Source organism: Theropithecus gelada, chromosome 4 (assembly GCF_003255815.1).
Source record: "Theropithecus gelada isolate Dixy chromosome 4, Tgel_1.0, whole genome shotgun sequence".
Taxonomy (NCBI): domain Eukaryota; kingdom Metazoa; phylum Chordata; class Mammalia; order Primates; family Cercopithecidae; genus Theropithecus; species Theropithecus gelada.
The window spans coordinates 122127075-122145048 of record NC_037671.1 but is presented as its reverse complement, the minus strand read 5'-3'; the positions used below and the strand labels follow the sequence as shown (position 1 = coordinate 122145048).

The window sequence follows — 17974 nt, the reverse complement described above, 5'->3', positions numbered from 1 at the left end:
CAGCATTTGGGCCAATGATAATTTCTGCTTCTCCTGTATTTGGACTTGCAGGATGACAGTTCGTGAGTGGCAGCCCCCACATGGCTGTGGTTAGTTTGATGTACATTGTGCAACTGAACAAAAATGTAAGACAAGTTTTTTTAAAAAAGCTATTAAAACATAGTGTAAACCTCTGTAACCTTATACTCTTTCCCTTTCATTCCATCAGATACCATTCAGATAGTTATTTTCAGGAAGTAAAACCTCTAATTTTCCCATAAAAAACCTCAGAACTATTTTTCTTAATATAACACCTCTCATCCAAGAGTACACCACAATGATTCACAAAATATTACAATCCTTACTGAAAGACCACATAGATTTGAGAAGATTCAGGCTACTGTATAGTCACTGCTCAAGCTGTGACAAAATGTAGACATTTTAAGCAGTTTCCTAAAGCAAAGACACTAAACCTCTTAAAAAGCTAAGATTTTAAAAGAGAGGAACTCTCCTTGAATTGGGAAATTAGACGGACACTATGTCATTCCAGGAACAAAGCGAGGCGAATCTACACAACAATGGTTCTTCACAAGGCCAATTTGTAACAACAGTCTTCACCACAGCACTTGGAATGAAATATCCTATGTGCCTCGACAGAAAGAGTAAAACTGTGTAAAATATTGAAAGAAATTTATTCTGGGCCAATTGGGTACGAGTGACCATGGCCCATGACACAGCCCCTAGGAGATCCTCAGAACATGTGGCCAAGGTGGTCGGGCGCAGCTTGGTTTCATACATTTTAGAGAGCCATGAGACATTAATCAAACACATTTCAGAAATACATTGGTTTCCCACCTGGGAAAGGCAGGAAAACTCAAAGTGGGGGCTTCCAGGCTCTAGGTAAAAGTAAACATTTTCTGGTTGACAATTGGTTGAGTTTGTCTTAAGACCTGGGTTCAATAGAAAGGAAATATTTGGGTTAAGATACAAGATTGTGGAGACCAAGGTTCTTTTGAATCTCATAGTGGCTGCCCTTAGAGACAATAAGTGGCAAATGTTTCCTATTCAGACCTTTAAAAGGTGCTAGACTCTTAATCTCTTTAGGATTTGGAGGGCCTAGAAGAAAGCAGTCTAGCTATGTGAACAGAGATTCTTCCTAAATGCACGTTTTCCCCCACAAAGCACAGATTTGCAGGGCCATTTCAAGATATGGCAAAGACACGTTTTGGAGTAAAATATTTTGATTTTCTTCCTTGTCTTGTTATGCCAGAGTCAGGTTGGAAAGTCAGTCATGATATATAGGGTTAAATAAAACCCATCTGATGAGAATTGATGGTTTGTAGAGCATGACTCCCCAGACCCCTTAATCAGCGCTTAGTCCTCACCCTTTTAGGACACAGTTTACCTGCAGGGATGCTGTCTCAGGCAGCCAGTTTGTCCAGATGTCCATCAGGAATGGGACAAGAAAATGAATCTTGGGACCCTGAAATCACTAAGCCAAGGGAAAAGTCAAGCTGGGAACTGCCTCAGGGAAACCTGCCTCCCATTCTATTCCTAAATAAGATAGCTACAAAGATAAGAAGCTACAGACCTCCCTCACAATTTGCCCACCAGGAAACTCCTTGTGGGTAAAGGACAGACAGAACTCAGACATCCCTCTGAGGCTTCCCTGAGACAAATGCAGATCTGATTGCTTCCCCTCCCCTATTGTTTATGTAAAAATGATGATTCACTGAGCCAGACTAAATTGTGTATTCAGTGGAAGGCTGATCAGGGACTCAAAATAATGTAACCTTTTGCCTCTTATCTACTCATGACCTGGAAGCCCTGGCCTCAAATCCCACTTTACCTGACTGAACCAAGGTACATGTTACACATATTGATTGATGTCTCATGTCTCCCTAAAATGTATAAAACCAAGCAGTGCCCCGACCACCATCGTCAGGACCTCCTGATGCTATGTCCTGGGTGCATCCTTATCCTTGGTGAAATAAACTTTCTGAACTGACTGAAACCTTAGATATTTTGAGTTAACAAGAGCCTCGAGGTCCACCGCTCCACCGGTTTCACTACACAGCCCACCTCCTGCACTCTGCTCCTCCAGACATAGACCTGGCGCCCTTCCCTGTGTCATGAACCTGCTGCTCCAGTTACCTGGTCAGCACAGAGTACCCGACCTTGTGTAATACACATGTTCCTTTGTAAGAAAATACATTCCTCCAGCACAAGGACCTGCCCTCTCTTCATTCATCTAACTCTTCATTCATGGGACACTGCCGAGCGCACAGTAGCAGCTAATAGATATTTTAAATGTACTAATTAATAGCACTTTAATGAATACTATAATTAAAAGCACATATACATATGCATACACATTCATGCACAGATATACATACGTACACCCATGCATGCTCGCATATACATATACACACATGCACGCACATACATACCCATATATGCATTCATGCATATACATGCACACACATGCATGCACGCATATACATTTGCACACACGTGCATTCACGCATATACATACGCACACAAATGCATGTACGCATATACATATGCACACATGTGCATCACACATACACACACACGGACGCACACATATAAATACCCACAGACGCATTCACACATATACATACGCACACATGCAGGCATGCATATACATACCACACACGCATTAATGCATATACATATGCACACATGTGCATCACGCATACACACACACGGACGCACACATATAAATACCCACAGACGCATTCACACATATACATACGCACACATGCATGCATGCATATACATACCACACACGCATTAATGCATATACATATGCACACATGGACGCCTGCATATACTCACACATGCATTCATGCATATACATCTGCACACATGCATTCACCCATATACACATGCACACATGCACGCGTGCATATACATATGCACACACGTGCATTCACGCATATACACATGCACACATGCACGCACGCATATACATACCCACATTCATGCATACACATACACATGCACATACATATACATACACATGCATGCACGCATATACCCACACACATTCATGCATATACATATGCACACACATGCATTCACGCATATACATACACACATATTCACATATACATACACACACATATATACATATGCACACATGCATATACATACACACACATGCATTCACGCATATACATACACACATATTCACACATATACATACACACACATACACACATATACATACACACATGCATGCATACATATACATACCCACACATGCATTCACGCATATACACACACACGTATTAACATATATACATATGCACACACACAGGCATTCACACACAGGAACATATACATGAACATACATACACATCATGAAAGGAAGATAAATCTCCAGGCCCCCACATCATAAGCTAAAGGGAAAAGTCAAGCTGGCAACGGCTTAGGGCCAACCTGCCTCCCATCCTATTCAAAGTCACCCCTCTGCTCACTGAGAGAAATGCATATCTGATTGTCTCCTTTGCAGAAGCTCATCAGAAACGCAATAGAAGGCAACCATTTGTCCCTTATCTGCCCAGGACCTGGAGGTCCCCTCCCTGATTTGTGTCTTCCTGCCTTTGCTTCGAGTTGTCCCACCTTTCCAGACGAACCGATGTTCATCTCATGTATGTTGATTTATGTCTCATGTCTCCCTAGAATGTATAAAACCAAACTGGGCTCCGACCACCTCAGGCACATGTCATCAGGGTGCCCATTCTCAACCTGCGCAAAATAAACTTTCTAAATTAATTGAGACCTGCCTCAGATGTTTGGGGCTCACACACACGCACATACAAACCAAATTCAAGGTGGGAGGAAATGAGCCGTGATATATTTAACTGTTATTAGGAACAGGTATTGAATTAAGAGTTCAGCCCAAAGCCAGACTGTTAACACTTTACTCTTCGTGGCCATTTCACTGAATGTTTATAGAAAAAAGAGAACCACTTGGAAAACAATATGAATAAAACAATCTCCAAAAAGAGATGAAGAAATGACTGAAAATAAAGTTTAACATAAAATCTATTATTCATTATTTTTACCAGAGCTACAAAAACAGGAAATTTTTTAAAGAAGTTACCATGTCCCTCCTCAAGAGAGCACTGCAGGGTTTTGACACGGGAGAAATGTCCCGGTGAAACAGCCATTGCAAAATTACAACTGAGACAGTGAAAGAAACCTAGCCTAACCAACTCTATCTTGCTTCTAACCTCCAAGTTGTCCTTTTCATTCCTGGGCTGAGGCCAAACTAATTTAGGAGAAACTTAGTTTATAGTTCAACTTTGAAACAAAGATGGTAACAACCCTTTCCCAAAACAAAGCCCCTTCTTGCCTGGGGACTAGACTGCCTTTGTAAAACCTACAGATTAGCTCAGATTAGGAATTATGGTTTAGGAGTAACGTAGCCGGAGGCTACAAGATTCTGACCATCCCCGCCCCACCCCCCACCACCCAAAATTGCTCCTGGGGATAACATCACTATTGTAAAAGCTAAGATCAGTGCTTCAGATACTTTGCAGACCCTGCACTGAAGGGATCAGCTGGTACCCCACCCCATCAATAAACTGGTTCAGCTGGTCCTGCAGCCCCCACCCAGGAACTGACTCAGCACAAGAGGACAGCTTCGACTCCTGATGATCTCACCTCTGACCTGACCAATCAGAACTCGTGATTCACTGACCCCACCCACCCACCAAATTATCCTTAAAAACTCCCATCCCCAGATTCTTGGGGAGACTGATTGGAGTACTAATAAAACTCCACGTCCCATACAGCCAGCTCTGTGTGAATTACCCTTTCTCTATTGCAATTCCCCTGTCTTGATCAACTGGCTCTATCTAGGCAGCAGACAAGGTGAACCGTTGGGCAGTTACCCCAGTGGCTCGGCTGTGGCCCTCAGCCAGTGACAGCACCACTCACAGGGCCCGCAGGCTCCGTGCAGAAGTCACAGCCTGCACACCCACTCACATGCAGAGACAGTGAGGGTCCAGCCGGGGTGCCAGAGAGAACCATGCTGGGGGAGGATCAACAACCCACATCTGGGATGAATTATTCTGAACCACTTAGAAGAAAAACTGGTCATTTACTTATTTTGTATTTAATTGACCCATAATAACTGCACATATTTTGGGGGTACAGCATGGTGTTTTGATACACACACACGTGTGAGGCCCCAATCGTGGGATTCAGCACATTGAAAACTCCTCCCAATGGCCACTCAGTGCCAACCTCGGCCTGGGTTTCCTCACACTGGCTGAGGGCATGCTTCTCTAGGTCATCGTAAATGAGCCTATGAGTGCCACAGCCTGAGCAAAAAGAAAGTAAACACAAACAGCAAAAACAGCAAACAGGCAGCCACCCACAAGGTGTGGTGAGCACCAGACACAGAGGATCACAGACAAGGGGCCCTGGAGACACCACGTGCAGCATGTGGCCTCAGGTGTGAGGCATCAGGCGTGTGGCATCAGGCGTGTGGCATCAGGTGTGCGGCATCAGGTGTGCGGCATCAGGTGTGTTGCATCAGGTGTGTGGCATCAGGTTTGCAGCATCAGGTGTGCGGCATCAGGTGTGTGGCGTCAGGTGTGCAGTGTCAGGCGTGTGACGTCAGGTGTGTGGCGTCAGGTGTGCAGTGTCAGGCGTGTGGCGTCAGGTGTGTGGCGTCAGGCGTGTGGCGTCAGGTCTGCTGCATCAGGTGTGCAGTGTCAAGTATGTGGCATCAGATGTGTGGCGTCAGGTGTGTGGCGTCAGGTGTGCGGCGTCAGGTGTGCGGCATCAGGTGTGTGGCATCAGGTGTGCGGCGTCAGGTGTGCAGTGTCAGGTGTGTGGCGTCAGGTGTGCGGCGTCACGTGTGCAGTGTCAGGTGTGTGGCGTCAGGTGTGCGGCACGTGGCGTCAGGTGTGCAGTGTCAGGTGTGTGGCGTCAGGTGTGCGGCATCAGGTGTGTGGTGTGTGGCATCAGGTATGCAGTGTCAGGTGTGTGGCGTCAGGTGTGCGGCGTCAGGTGTGCGGTGTGTGGCGTCAGGTGTGCGGCGTCAGGTGTGTGGCGTCAGGTGTGCAGTGTCAGGTGTGTGGCGTCAGGTGTGCAGTGTCAGGTATGTGGCGTCAGGTGTGCGGTGTGTGGCGTCACGTGTGCAGTGTCAGGTGTGTGGCGTCAGGTGTGCGGTGTGTGGCGTCACATGTGCAGTGTCAGGTGTGTGGCGTCAGGTGTGCGGTGTGTGGCGTCACATGTGCAGTGTCAGGTGTGTGGCGTCAGGTGCGCTCTGGATCTGAGGACAAAGAACACCCACAAGAACCTTCCAGATGTGCAAAAGGAGATTCGAAGCTCACCACAGTGCAGCCCCTCACGCACCTCTCTCAAGCTCGAGGGACTCAGCGAATGAAACGTTTGGGTCCACTCGGAACTCCTTAGGGAGCCGGAGGGAGGCTGGGCTGTGCCCTGGTGCCATCCCCCATCCCCCTCAGCCCAGCCAGGGACATACAGGACCTAAATCGAAAACGGCCACCAACCATTTCCAGGGAGCCAGGTGACCTGCCAAGTTCTCTAATAACTAAAGAAAACTTCACTAATTTGATTAGAAATAAAAAGGATAAAGTAACCAATTTAATTAACTAACTTTCCCATGAGAGTCTGACAACCACCAAGAAGAGAGCTCAGCCGACCGTCAACTACAGAGCCCTGGCTGTGGCCTGTGACGGATGCCGGACCCACGACACACGTGAGCCACGGCCATGCAACCCCATGGGATGAAAAATTCGAGACGTGTGTCCATGCAGCCCCAGTTAGATGGCATGAGGCCAGGAACACGAGTTCCACTGAGTCAGAGCACGGGGAGTACAAGAGCAGCCGTCCCACATCCTGGCTGGGCGGCCAACGGTAGCAGACTTCACCCTCAGGGCCCGGCCCATCCACCGAGGGGACCTGTCACCAGGTAACGGGGCAGGGACCGTCCTTACGGAGGGTGAGCATGGGGTTCTCATTCAGACGCAACTCCTGACTGCCGCAGGCCTCAGGGAGGAGATCTGCCTGAGCAGAGACCACCGCAAGTCCACGCCTGCTTCCTTGTCCTTCCTTCCCGGGGGGACTGACTTTAGAGGCCCTGATGGTTCAGCCTAGAGTTAGCAGGAGACCCTACAAGCAGGGGGCCCAGAGCCTGTCGACAACTGAAGGCTGAACACACAGGCTGTAGAGCCAATTCATAGAATTTCCACAAAAATGAAACTCATTTTGACTTTTAACATCTAATGAGACCAATGGAATATTAATACATAAATAAGGATGGTCTCGGTTAGCTCACTGAAGTTTTCTTGTCCCTGACACAGTGGAGCAGCGGGTTTGGAAACACTTGCCCAAGAGCAGGATGAAGTGTGGGGTTCACACCCTCTCAGTGGCTCCAGAACAACGATGCCGTCAGGCCGGGATGACTTTCCCGCTGCCGTGTCTAGTGGTTTACCGGAAATACCGAAACAGCACTTACCAGTCTAAAGTTTATTTTGTAATAATAGTTTTAAAGGTTTTTTTGAGTCAAGAATGTAGGAAAATAAAAAGCCATCTGATGCTCCAATGAGTAAGTGTATGACAGTACCTACAGATGCTTTCTATGAATTATCTCCTACTATTTAGAGAAAGCACATCCTCCTCCTTCAAATGCTTGTTAAAGTTTTCCTCTCCTTTTTTTTTTTTTTTTAGTTTAGAGACAGAGTCTGGCTCTGTCACCCAGGCTGGATGCAATGGCGTGATCTCAGCTCACTGCAACCTCCGCCTCCCAGGTTCAAGTGATTCTCCTGCCTCAGCTTCCCAAGTAGCTGGGATTACACGTGCACACCACCACGCCTGGCTGATTTCTGTATTTTTAGTAGAGACAGGGTTCACTATGTTGGTCAGGCCGATCTCGAACTCCTGACCTCATGATCCATCCGCCTCGGCCTCCCAAAGTGCTGGGATTGCAGGTGTGAGCCACCCTGCCCAGCCCACTCTGATTTTTTTTATCTTGCCCAAATCTGGGGAGTCATGCTCTACAAACCATCAATTCTCATCAGATGGGTTTTACTTAACCCTATATATCATGATGACTGACTTTCCAACCTGACTCTGGCATAATACTATGAGACAAGGAAGAAGATCCAAATATTTTACCCTAAAACATGTTTCTTTGCCATATCTTGAAACGGCCCTGCAAAGCTGTCCTTTGTGGGGGAAAATGTGCATCTGGGAAGAATCTCTGTTCACATAGCTAGATTGCTTTCTTCCAGGCCCTCCCAATCCTAAAGAGATTAAGAGTCTAGCACCTTTTAAAGGTCTGAATAGGAAACATTTGTCACCTATTGTCTCTAAGGGCAGCCACTATGAGACTTCAAAAGAATATTGGTCTCCACAATCTTGTATCTTAACCTGAACATTTCTTTTCTACTGAACCCAGGTCTTCAGAGAAACTCAACCAATTGTCAACCAGAAAATGTTTGCATTTACCTAGAGCCTGGAAGCACCCCCTACACCCACCAGCTTTGAGTTGTTCCCCCTTTCTGGACTAAACTCGTGTATTTCTGAAATGTATTTGATTGATGTCTCCTGCCTCCCTAAAATGTATAAAACCAAGCTGCGCCCCGACCACCTTGGCACACGTTCTCAGGACCTCCTGGGGGCTGTGTCACGGGCCATGCTCACTCATATTTGGCTCAGAATAAATGTCTTCGAATATTTTACAGAGTTTGGCTCTTTTTGTCAACAGACACATTGTGTAGTGGGGAAGCCTGGGCTTCAGTGTAGCCATCACCCGAATAGTGTACACGGTACCCCTTAATTTCTCATCCCTCACCTCCCTCCCACCCTCTCACCCTCCGAGTCTCCAGTGTCTTTTATGCCACCGAGTCCACGTGTGCACAATATTTACCCCACCTGTAAGTGAGAACATGGGATTTAACTTTCTGTTTCTGAGTGGTGTAAGACAGTGGCCTCCAGTTCCAACCACTGGAGCTGCGTAAGACCGGATTTCATTCTTGTTATGGCTGAGTAGTGTTCCGCCGTGTGTCTGTATCACACGCTCTTTATCCATTCCTCTGTTGACAGACACTTAGTTTGATTCCACAACTTTGGGATTGTGAATCGTGCTGCAATAAACATACAACACTGCAGGCATCTTTTTTTTTTTTTTTTTTTTTTTTTGAGACGGAGTCTCGCTCTGTCGCCCAGTCTGGAGTGCATGGCAGGATCTCGGCTCTCTGCAAGTTCTGCCTCCCGGGTTTATGCCATTCTCCTGCCTCAGCCTCTCGAGTAGCTGGGACTACAGGCGCCCACCACCTCGCCCAGCTAGCTTTTTTGTATTTTTTAGTAGAGACGGGGTTTCACCATGTTAGCCAGGATGGTCTCGATCTCCTGACCTCGTGATCCGCCCGTCTCGGCCTCCCAAAGTGCTGGGATTACAGGCTTGAGCCACCGCGCCTAGCCTGCAGGCCTCTTTTTTATGCAATGATTTCTTTTCCTATGGGTCGGCGCCCTGTCGTGGGATTTCTGGATCCAATGGGAGTTCTATTTTTAGTTCTTTGAGAAATCTCCACACTGTTTTCCATAGAAAACATTAGCTCTAATTTGTACTAAGTTAGACTCCCACCCACAGTGTCTAAGTGTTGTTCCCTTTTCTCCACACCCTCGCCCACATCTGCTGATTTCTGGTGCAAGATGAAACTCTTGTTCGAGGCTTCACTTGGCATCTGGAATAAACACATATGTAGCTGCTTCTCTCACGTCACCACCAGGGAAAGCCAAAGGTTGAGCCCTGGAGTGCCCACGCCAGCAGCAGGTCATGGAGCTCTTGTGGGTAAACGATGGCCCAACTGAAAAAGGAAGGCAGATCCAATGGTTGTAACTCAAACAGGCCCCTTAAAACTGCCAGGATTGGGCTTGGACTAAGCAAGCAATTTTTGAGCACCGACTGTATGCTAGTAAGGGATGGCTCTGACCTCAAGGAGAGAATCTCACAGGAGAGAGGATTAGCCATACGTCATTCTAAATGCACTGATGAGCTCTGGAACAGCCGTGTAGGCACAAGACCAAGTAAGGGGCCGAGTCCAACTACTGAGACGCCAGGGAGGCCTCCTGGGGAGGTGGTGGAGACTGAGCCTGGACAGTTGGGTTTGCCTGTGACCCAGGCCACAGAGCAGAAGCACAGCGTGCAGCTGGCGGATGCTCAGCTCCACCTTCTGAGAGCCCTGGGCTGAAGTGCCGGGACCAGGCCTGAAGGGGTCAATCCTGTGTCTCAGAGTCAGCCCCGTTCACTGGGCTCATCGTCAGGCAGGTGCAGTCGGGAAGCCAGTGTGGAGCCTCAGCTGCTCTGTGGGGTCAGAGCTTAGGTGCTGGTGGTGCCTGCTCAGATCTCACGCCAGCACCCCCACTCCGTCTGGGGCTCTGGGGGGATGGGGATGCCCCACGCTCCACGTTCATGATGCTGCGACTCTGAGGACAGAGCAGGCCTCTTCTTGGCAGGTAGAGCACGTGTGTCACACAGGAGCAGGCCCCGATGCCCTCCTGTGACTGTCCAGGCCACCACAGAAGCCAACTGGGGCCTGAGAGAATCACCCAGCCCAGCAACCCGGGCTTCATGTGGGCCCACAGCTTGAGACTGGGTCTGAGGCATCACCAAGGACACTGACGGGGTCAAGGCACGAGAAGGCGGCACAGGGTCTGCATGCAGCCTCGGGCTTTTATCCTAAAAGCTGCTGGGGCCTCTGAAGAACTGACAGGGAAGATAAAAATGACCCGGATGGGGTTTTGAAGGCACAGGTCAACAGTGGGTGGTGATGGGCGGAGATAAGCTGTGGTGACAGTTGCTGGGGAGCAACTGCAGGCCGCAGGTGGGACAGAAGATGGCAGCACTAGGCCTCCCACACCTGCACCTATGCGGGTGCAGCATCACCTTCCTGAGGTCTGCACACCCACAGAGGGTGACAGAGGGGCTGTGCTGTGGTAAGCAGGCTGGGTGAAGAGGCACCAGCCGAGGGATGCTGTATTGCCTGTGGGGCCGGGTGCAAAACACAGCAGGCTGTGCCGGGCTCCTGCTGCCTTCTCTGGGCCACACAGTGGGCAGTGGGGGGTCAGGCCCGGGCCCCTCTAGCTGGTACAGCTGTCCCCTCCTCCTTCTAGGCTCAGCCCAGGACCACCTCCTGGGGAACATCTTCCCTGCCCCCTGCTTGTTCACAGGCCCCACAGACCACTCGGTAAACTGAATACACCTCCTGCCTCTGACCCAGAAGGTGATCCTGAGGACAACATCGCGACGCTTTCTGCACGAGTCCGCACCGTGCAGCTCAGAACGCACTCACTCCACATCCGTGAGTAAGCAGATGAGGCAGCTGCCCCACAATAGGGCACTTGCGTGCCGAAACGGTCGCCTTTCACTGCAGTGTTTTTTAGACACACAGAACCAGCCCTTCAAGAAGCCGTGCGGTCATCCAATGTGTCAAACAGATGAAGGCAGAAGAGTCTCCCGGCGGACTGGGCACAAGGATGCTCTGCTGTGGACGCCAACGGCACCCCTGGGCAGTGCCTGTGCCTCCGAGGAGCTGCAAACCTGGACTCTAAAGAGTCCTCACTACAACACATCAGCAGCTGCCCTTCTCCTGACGGCACATTTCTCATTTCCTGGTAAGAAGAGCAGAGTTCTGATCTGAAAGGCCACAGTTGCCATCATTCATGACCGGTCCTCCAACATCACTGTAATTCGTAACAGTCCTCCTTCACGATTTCCTCGTTAACTCCTCACCATCATCATTGCTGATTTCTAACATATATTTAGAACCAGCAATGTTCATTACAGTAAATTAAATGGGACAAGAATGAAATTTGACGCTTTAAGTCTTGAAAATAAATGTATTACAATCAAGCCAACAAAATATAAACACCTTTCTAAAAACAAATCTTAATTATGCTACCAATTCACTTCCTGTATCTTCATTCTCCAAGTCAATACTATTTTAGGGCTTGAAGTATTCTAAAAAATCTAATATGCTGCTTCCAATACAACATATTTTAAAAGCCAGAAAAAAGTTAAATGTAAACACAGTCTCATCTGGCTCCTCAAGTCTCCTCAGTTATTGAAATAAAAGATAATACCCAAAAGAAGCCAAAATGAAATTAGCACTAGAGGAAGAGAGGAAAAACAGGTATCAGACTGTGGAATTCACTATGCCTGCTGTCCAGAGGCTCCCGAGGCGAGCCAGGCCCAGAGACTCCATCCTCCTCCCTTGGCGGTGTGCACGGGGAGCCTCCACAGTGACTAGGCAGGTGCACTTAGCACATGCTAAGAGATTTACATACATTTAACCCTTTAACAGAGAAAAGCTTTATATATGCAAAAGGTTAGAAACTCTTCTATTATGAAATGGGAACAGACAGGAAAGGAAACAAAATTGCAAGATCATACCAAATAGCATCATATCATTTTCCAAAATAATTCTCTTGAAAATATTAGAAAATTGATTAGCTAAAGTTAAAAGAATTATCTTTACCATTATCTTAAACCTCACATGTTATTTTTTGTTATAAATTAGAAAGCATTGAAAACTTTGAAATTATATTTTGCATTTGCAACCTAAACATCTGAAACAATTTAAAACAAATTTGGGAACTAAATTGAAAAAAATCTCAGACTGAGCTCTAATAGGCCAAGTTTTAATCTAGACCAAGTTTCATGGCTCTGTCATAAACCCCATAAAGAAAAGAACAAAAAGAGAAAGAAAACAGGGATTTATAATGGAAATGCTGACAGACCATTTTCCAAACACCAAAAATAAATTATAATTGGCTTTGCAATGACCACCTTTAATAAGAGTCATGCACAACCAATACAAAAATTAAATGAACTAGGAAATATTTTTTCTAATAATTGACAATGTTTGAGACAAGAAGCAGCAAGTGTCAAAAAGCATGGTAAGAAACATATTTTAAATGTGAAATTGGCTGGGAGCAGTGGCTCATGCTTGTAATCCCAGCACTTTGGGAGGCCAAGGCAGGAAGATCACCTGAGGTGAGGAGTTTGAGACCAGCCTGGCCAACATGGTGAAATCCCCTCTCTACTAAAACTACAAAATTTAGCCAGGCATGGGGGCACATGCCTGTAATCCCAGCTACTCGGGAGGCTGAGGAAGGAGAATAGCTTGAACCCAGGAGGCGAAGGTTGCAGTGAGCCAAGATCACTCAAGTGCACTCCAGCCTGGGCGACGAGAGTGAGACCTCACCTCAAAAAAAAAAAAAATGTAAAATTTACAACATGAAAGAAATTTCACGTATAAGATTCATTTATCTTCACAACTGAAATTTTTAAACTCAAGAATGACGATATTTGGGAAATTTAGCCAATTCTCACTTAACTGTATTATCTAAAGACTCACAGACTTTAGAAAAACTGACCAGACAGACAACTACATAACATCTCCGGAGAGACTTTTCTTGTTAGCAATCTTTATCTTTAGATAAATTTTTATACACTGCGTTTTGAGAATAATACATCAACAAATTTTAAATACTATTTGTCAAACTTTAACCTCTGCAATCTACATGCTGACGGGTCTTTTTAAGAAACCATTTCTTCCCTAGATTTACATCTACTTTCTTGTACAAAGAATCGAATCCTTTGCTTTCTGTTGGTAACAGCAAGTCACAGTTCAATTCGGTGCATGTCAAGTGAGCAGATTCCAGGTTCTAGGTACTACCAAGATCAGACACAAAGACGGTGCAAACCCTACTCTGCACTCAGGTATCTTAAAGTCAAATGTCTTTGCGTGCACGTTTCACTAAATAAATTTAGTAGGTCAGACTTATACTTTAACGTGCTACATCCAAATATTAGCTATTGATATCTCATTAAGCTGCACTTGAATTTAAAAGGAATCATAATACGTAAAAAATAAGATGGGTTGGCTGGGCGCAGTGGCTCACGCCTGTAATCCCAGCACTCTGGGAGGCCGAGGCGGGCGGATCACGAGGTCAGGAGTTCAAGACTAGCCTGGCCAACATGGTGAAACGCTGTCTCTACTAAAAGTACAAAAATTAGCCAAGCGTGGTGGCACACGCCTGTAAACCCAGCTACTTGGGAGCCTGAGGCAGGAGAATCGCTGGAACCCGGGAGGTGGAGGTTGCAGTGAGCTGAGATCATGGCACTGCACTCCAGCCAGGGCGACAGAGCAAGACTCCATCTCAAAAAAAAAAAAAAAAAGAAGAAGAAAGAAGAAAAAATAAATAAGATGGGTATTAGGCTAACAATCATTTTAAAAGTTAATAACTCAATTATTAAATTTAAAAGCCCAGAAATATATAAAATCTAATCATCAAATCTTTGCCTAATCTTGACAAATCTTACTGCGAAATTAGTAGCATCAGATCACGGCTCTCAAATACCAAACAGTGCTGCCTATTCTCATTGTCAATTACCAAACTGACTTCTTTTTCCTTCAAAGCTTTCTCAGAAAACATAGAAACCTGGAGTATTACACACAGCACTGATTCAACTAATTCGCACTTGGTTTGTGGAGTGTGCCATTTTAATAGCCTCATAAAGAAGTTACAGAATTCTTCAAAGCGATTCCTTCATTCAGCTGACAGACCCACTGCAGTGTTTAAAAACATGTTTGCTCTGGTTTATATGCAGGAAGCGTCTAAACAAAAAGAGAAAATGCAGAAGAATAATCTTTTCTCCAACAATTCTCCGCAAGCTGGTATTTCCATGGTGTTATTCAAACCAGAAAAGCCTTCTCCTATTGAAACTTGAAATGTCCTATTGATGAACTGGGTGGTGGACGGGTGGAAGATTAAAAGGAAGGCAAGATAAAGATGCCTATCAGAGCCTTTAAACCCCCACTTCTCCAACCAAGGCTGCCCCACAGGGAGGGCACGGAGGTCGGCTTCGCCTCCGCAGGCAGCCTCCCCAGGCGTCTTCCTGACCTCCAAAGCTCTGACTACCCCACACTGCCAAGTCCCTGGATCTGCCTCTCTGAAGAGTCATCCAGACCGACATGTAGGGAGACCATCTTCCTGGACACAGCGCCTCTGAATCCCGGGGTCTCTCATGCTGCACCCATTAACAAAGTCTTCCTGTGGCCCTGACACCTCCATCTCCCCTTTATCCAGAAGAGATGCAGGAACGCATCTGCTTCAATGTAATTTAACTTAACAGCCTAGAATATTTGCTCTTTCCAATTTGAACTGATTTAAAAACTTTATAATCAGACCATACCCGTCCTGTTAAACAGAAATTTAAAGACTCAAAATGTGGGCCGGGCACGGTGGTTCACGCCTGTAATCCCTGCACTTTGGGAGGCTGAGGCAGGCTGATCACGAGGTCAGGAGTTCGAGACCAGCCTGGCCAACATGATGAAACCCCGTCTCTACTAAAAATACCAAAAAAAATTAGCCGGGCCTGGTGGTTCATTCCTGTAATCCCAGCTACTCAGGAGGCTGAGGCAGGAGAATCGCTTGAACCCAGGAAGCAGAGGTTGCAGTGAGCAGAGATAGTGCCACTGCACTCCTGCCTAGGTGACAGAGTGAGACTTTCTCTCAAAAAAAAAAAAAAAAGATGCAAAATGTGTTAACCCGTGGATAACAAAGTCTGTTTAACCAACATTGCAATACTTCACTTAGCAAAATGATACCCTGAATCATAATATAAATGCCAGAGGCATTGGAAGTTAAATCCTTGACTTGGAAAACCTTTCCGGGCATATCAACAACCAAAATTACAGTTTTAGTCCTAAGAAATGCAGTTTTCTTCCTAAGACTTAGACCCCCTCTTGGGTAACCAAGTGTGTCTTTTGAACCCTGCAGCTATCAGACAATGAACTCATCAAATGTCTCTCCTGTAATGCCAACCTTTGAACCCATCGCTGTGGATATCTGTAAACTTTGTCTCTGTCAAAATGGACTGGCTGTATCCAACAGCCTCCACCTTCAAAAAAAGCTATTGATTTAGCAAGGCTGCCCCACAGACCATAGAACCAATGTGTCTACCATGCAATCCACTATTGCCGAAAATATGCAACCCTATCAAGTTTTATGTGAGAATGTTTTCCTAGTAAAATCTTAGTATGAGCCTATAAAATAGTCAAACACAAAAGTACAAAACTTAACATTCAACATGATACTAAAGTATGTCCTAGGGCCAAACATCGAGGCTTCGAATAATTAATAATCAATAAAAATTAACATTGAATTTGGTAGCAAACACTGCTAAATGGCATCATACATTTGTATCTGTGAAATGCTTTAAGCACATAGTTGTACAGATGATGTATATTATCCAAAAACTGACTCACTTTATTTTGGCAGATTTGATGGACAGGCCGCGAGTGGGCTTCTGCTATCACCGCTGCACTGCAGCCGGCGTTGAGGTCGAACACTTCCACGGTCCTGTTCCGGCCAGCTGCGAGCACGACATCTGCGATAATCCAGTTAGGGAGCTCCTCTCAACGCTGGTACCCATGGGGAAGGGACAGTCCCTCTCTTTTACTAACAAAAACTTTGGAATATTAGAAGACTCAAGAATGGACGACTAGTTAAGAATTTCTGAAGTTTCGCCTGAAATGTCCTGAGCCCACTCCAGCCCCACCCCATCTGGCCCCAGGCATTGGCAAGAGCAGGTGGGCGGGGGCGGGGGGGCTGCTTAGGGAAAGGGAGACCACCACAGTGCCTGTTTTGAGGTGGGAGTTCCAGCTTTAGATACGTGGCATTTGAGATGTCCATGAAACACCCAAATCAGATGTCAAATAATTGAATATGTAGACACTGCACTCAGAAGAAAGGACTGAACTAAGATTAGACAGACCCACAGAGTGGGTGGCAGCACCTGGGGCAGGTCTCACGAGGGGAGACACAACCCAGACAGTGCCATGTTGGCAGGTGACCGTGACATGCTTCATAAACTTGACCTACGAGGAGCAATGTATACATTTAGGGCTCGTGTGACCACCAGCACCCCCCAGCCTCAATGCTCAGCCCTGAGTGTTGCAGTAATGAGTATATGTGGTGGGAACACAGGTGCACTGGAGTCAAGAGACCCGTAATGCTGGTGTTAGCGCTGGACTACTCCTGACTCTAGTATCCTTGTATTCCAGAAACCATCATTTAAGCTAAAGTAATCCTAATGACATATTTCTTATTTCTGCTAGGTATTTTAGCACCAGTTCTAGCATGAAATTACCACATTTCTAACTAAAACATACCACAACCTCTTAACACTTTATTTTAGTTCAACTACAAAACCCTCCAATACAGTTCAACTTAGATTGAACTTTGAGTAAATTAAAACTTCATACAATGAATTCCTAAAGATCTGGAGCTTTTTCCCTAAATAAATTAAAATCAACTTTGAAAATTAAAAGCAATGGTGTTAGCCATAAAAATCTCAAAAATTAAAAGTTCTGGATTCCATTTCATATTATTTTGAACAGCAACTGCTATGATTTTTGCCAGCTCTGCAGATGAGATAGAATAACTAAATTACTAGACATTAGTCAACAAAGTCCAGAGCAGAAGTGCCAGGTCAGCCCACCTGCTGGATGGCATGAGCTATGTGGCACTCAGGTTTCTTTTTCCTTTGAGGTCCTTTCTGAATATTGAGATGAATTATTAACACGTACAATTAACACAAGGACAGCGAGCTCCATGAGAAGGGTCCCTGCATTCCCGGAGCCTCACACAATGCCTGACACTCATGAGATGCTCAGCACACACCTCTGCCAGAGGAATGACACTGAGGGCGTAAAACCCTACCAGGATCTGGGAGAAAGGATACGGGAATAAAAGTTGTTGACTGCTGATAGACTGGTCATGTCTACTGCACCCGTCGTGGAGAGCCTGCAAATCAGCTTGGACTTGCTCTTCTGTTTACATCTGGAAGAGAAAATCAAGATGATCAATCTTCTTGCTTTCCTTCCACTACACTAAATTTTTTTTTTTTTTT

At 46.0% G+C, this 17974-nt stretch overlaps 1 protein-coding gene across 1 annotated transcript in view; it reads right to left on the bottom strand.

The window, feature by feature from the left end:
- The window catches only part of WDR27 (WD repeat domain 27), a 243624-nt gene that overhangs the window by 161384 nt on the left and 64266 nt on the right, over nucleotides 1-17974 (bottom strand). Inside the window, exons 18-19 of the mRNA XM_025384452.1 lie at nucleotides 17807-17904; nucleotides 16329-16450 (exon numbers count right to left, since the gene is read on the bottom strand). Coding sequence (XP_025240237.1) covers nucleotides 16329-16450; nucleotides 17807-17904 — 220 coding nt within the window. The remainder of the gene's footprint in view (nucleotides 1-16328; nucleotides 16451-17806; nucleotides 17905-17974) is intronic.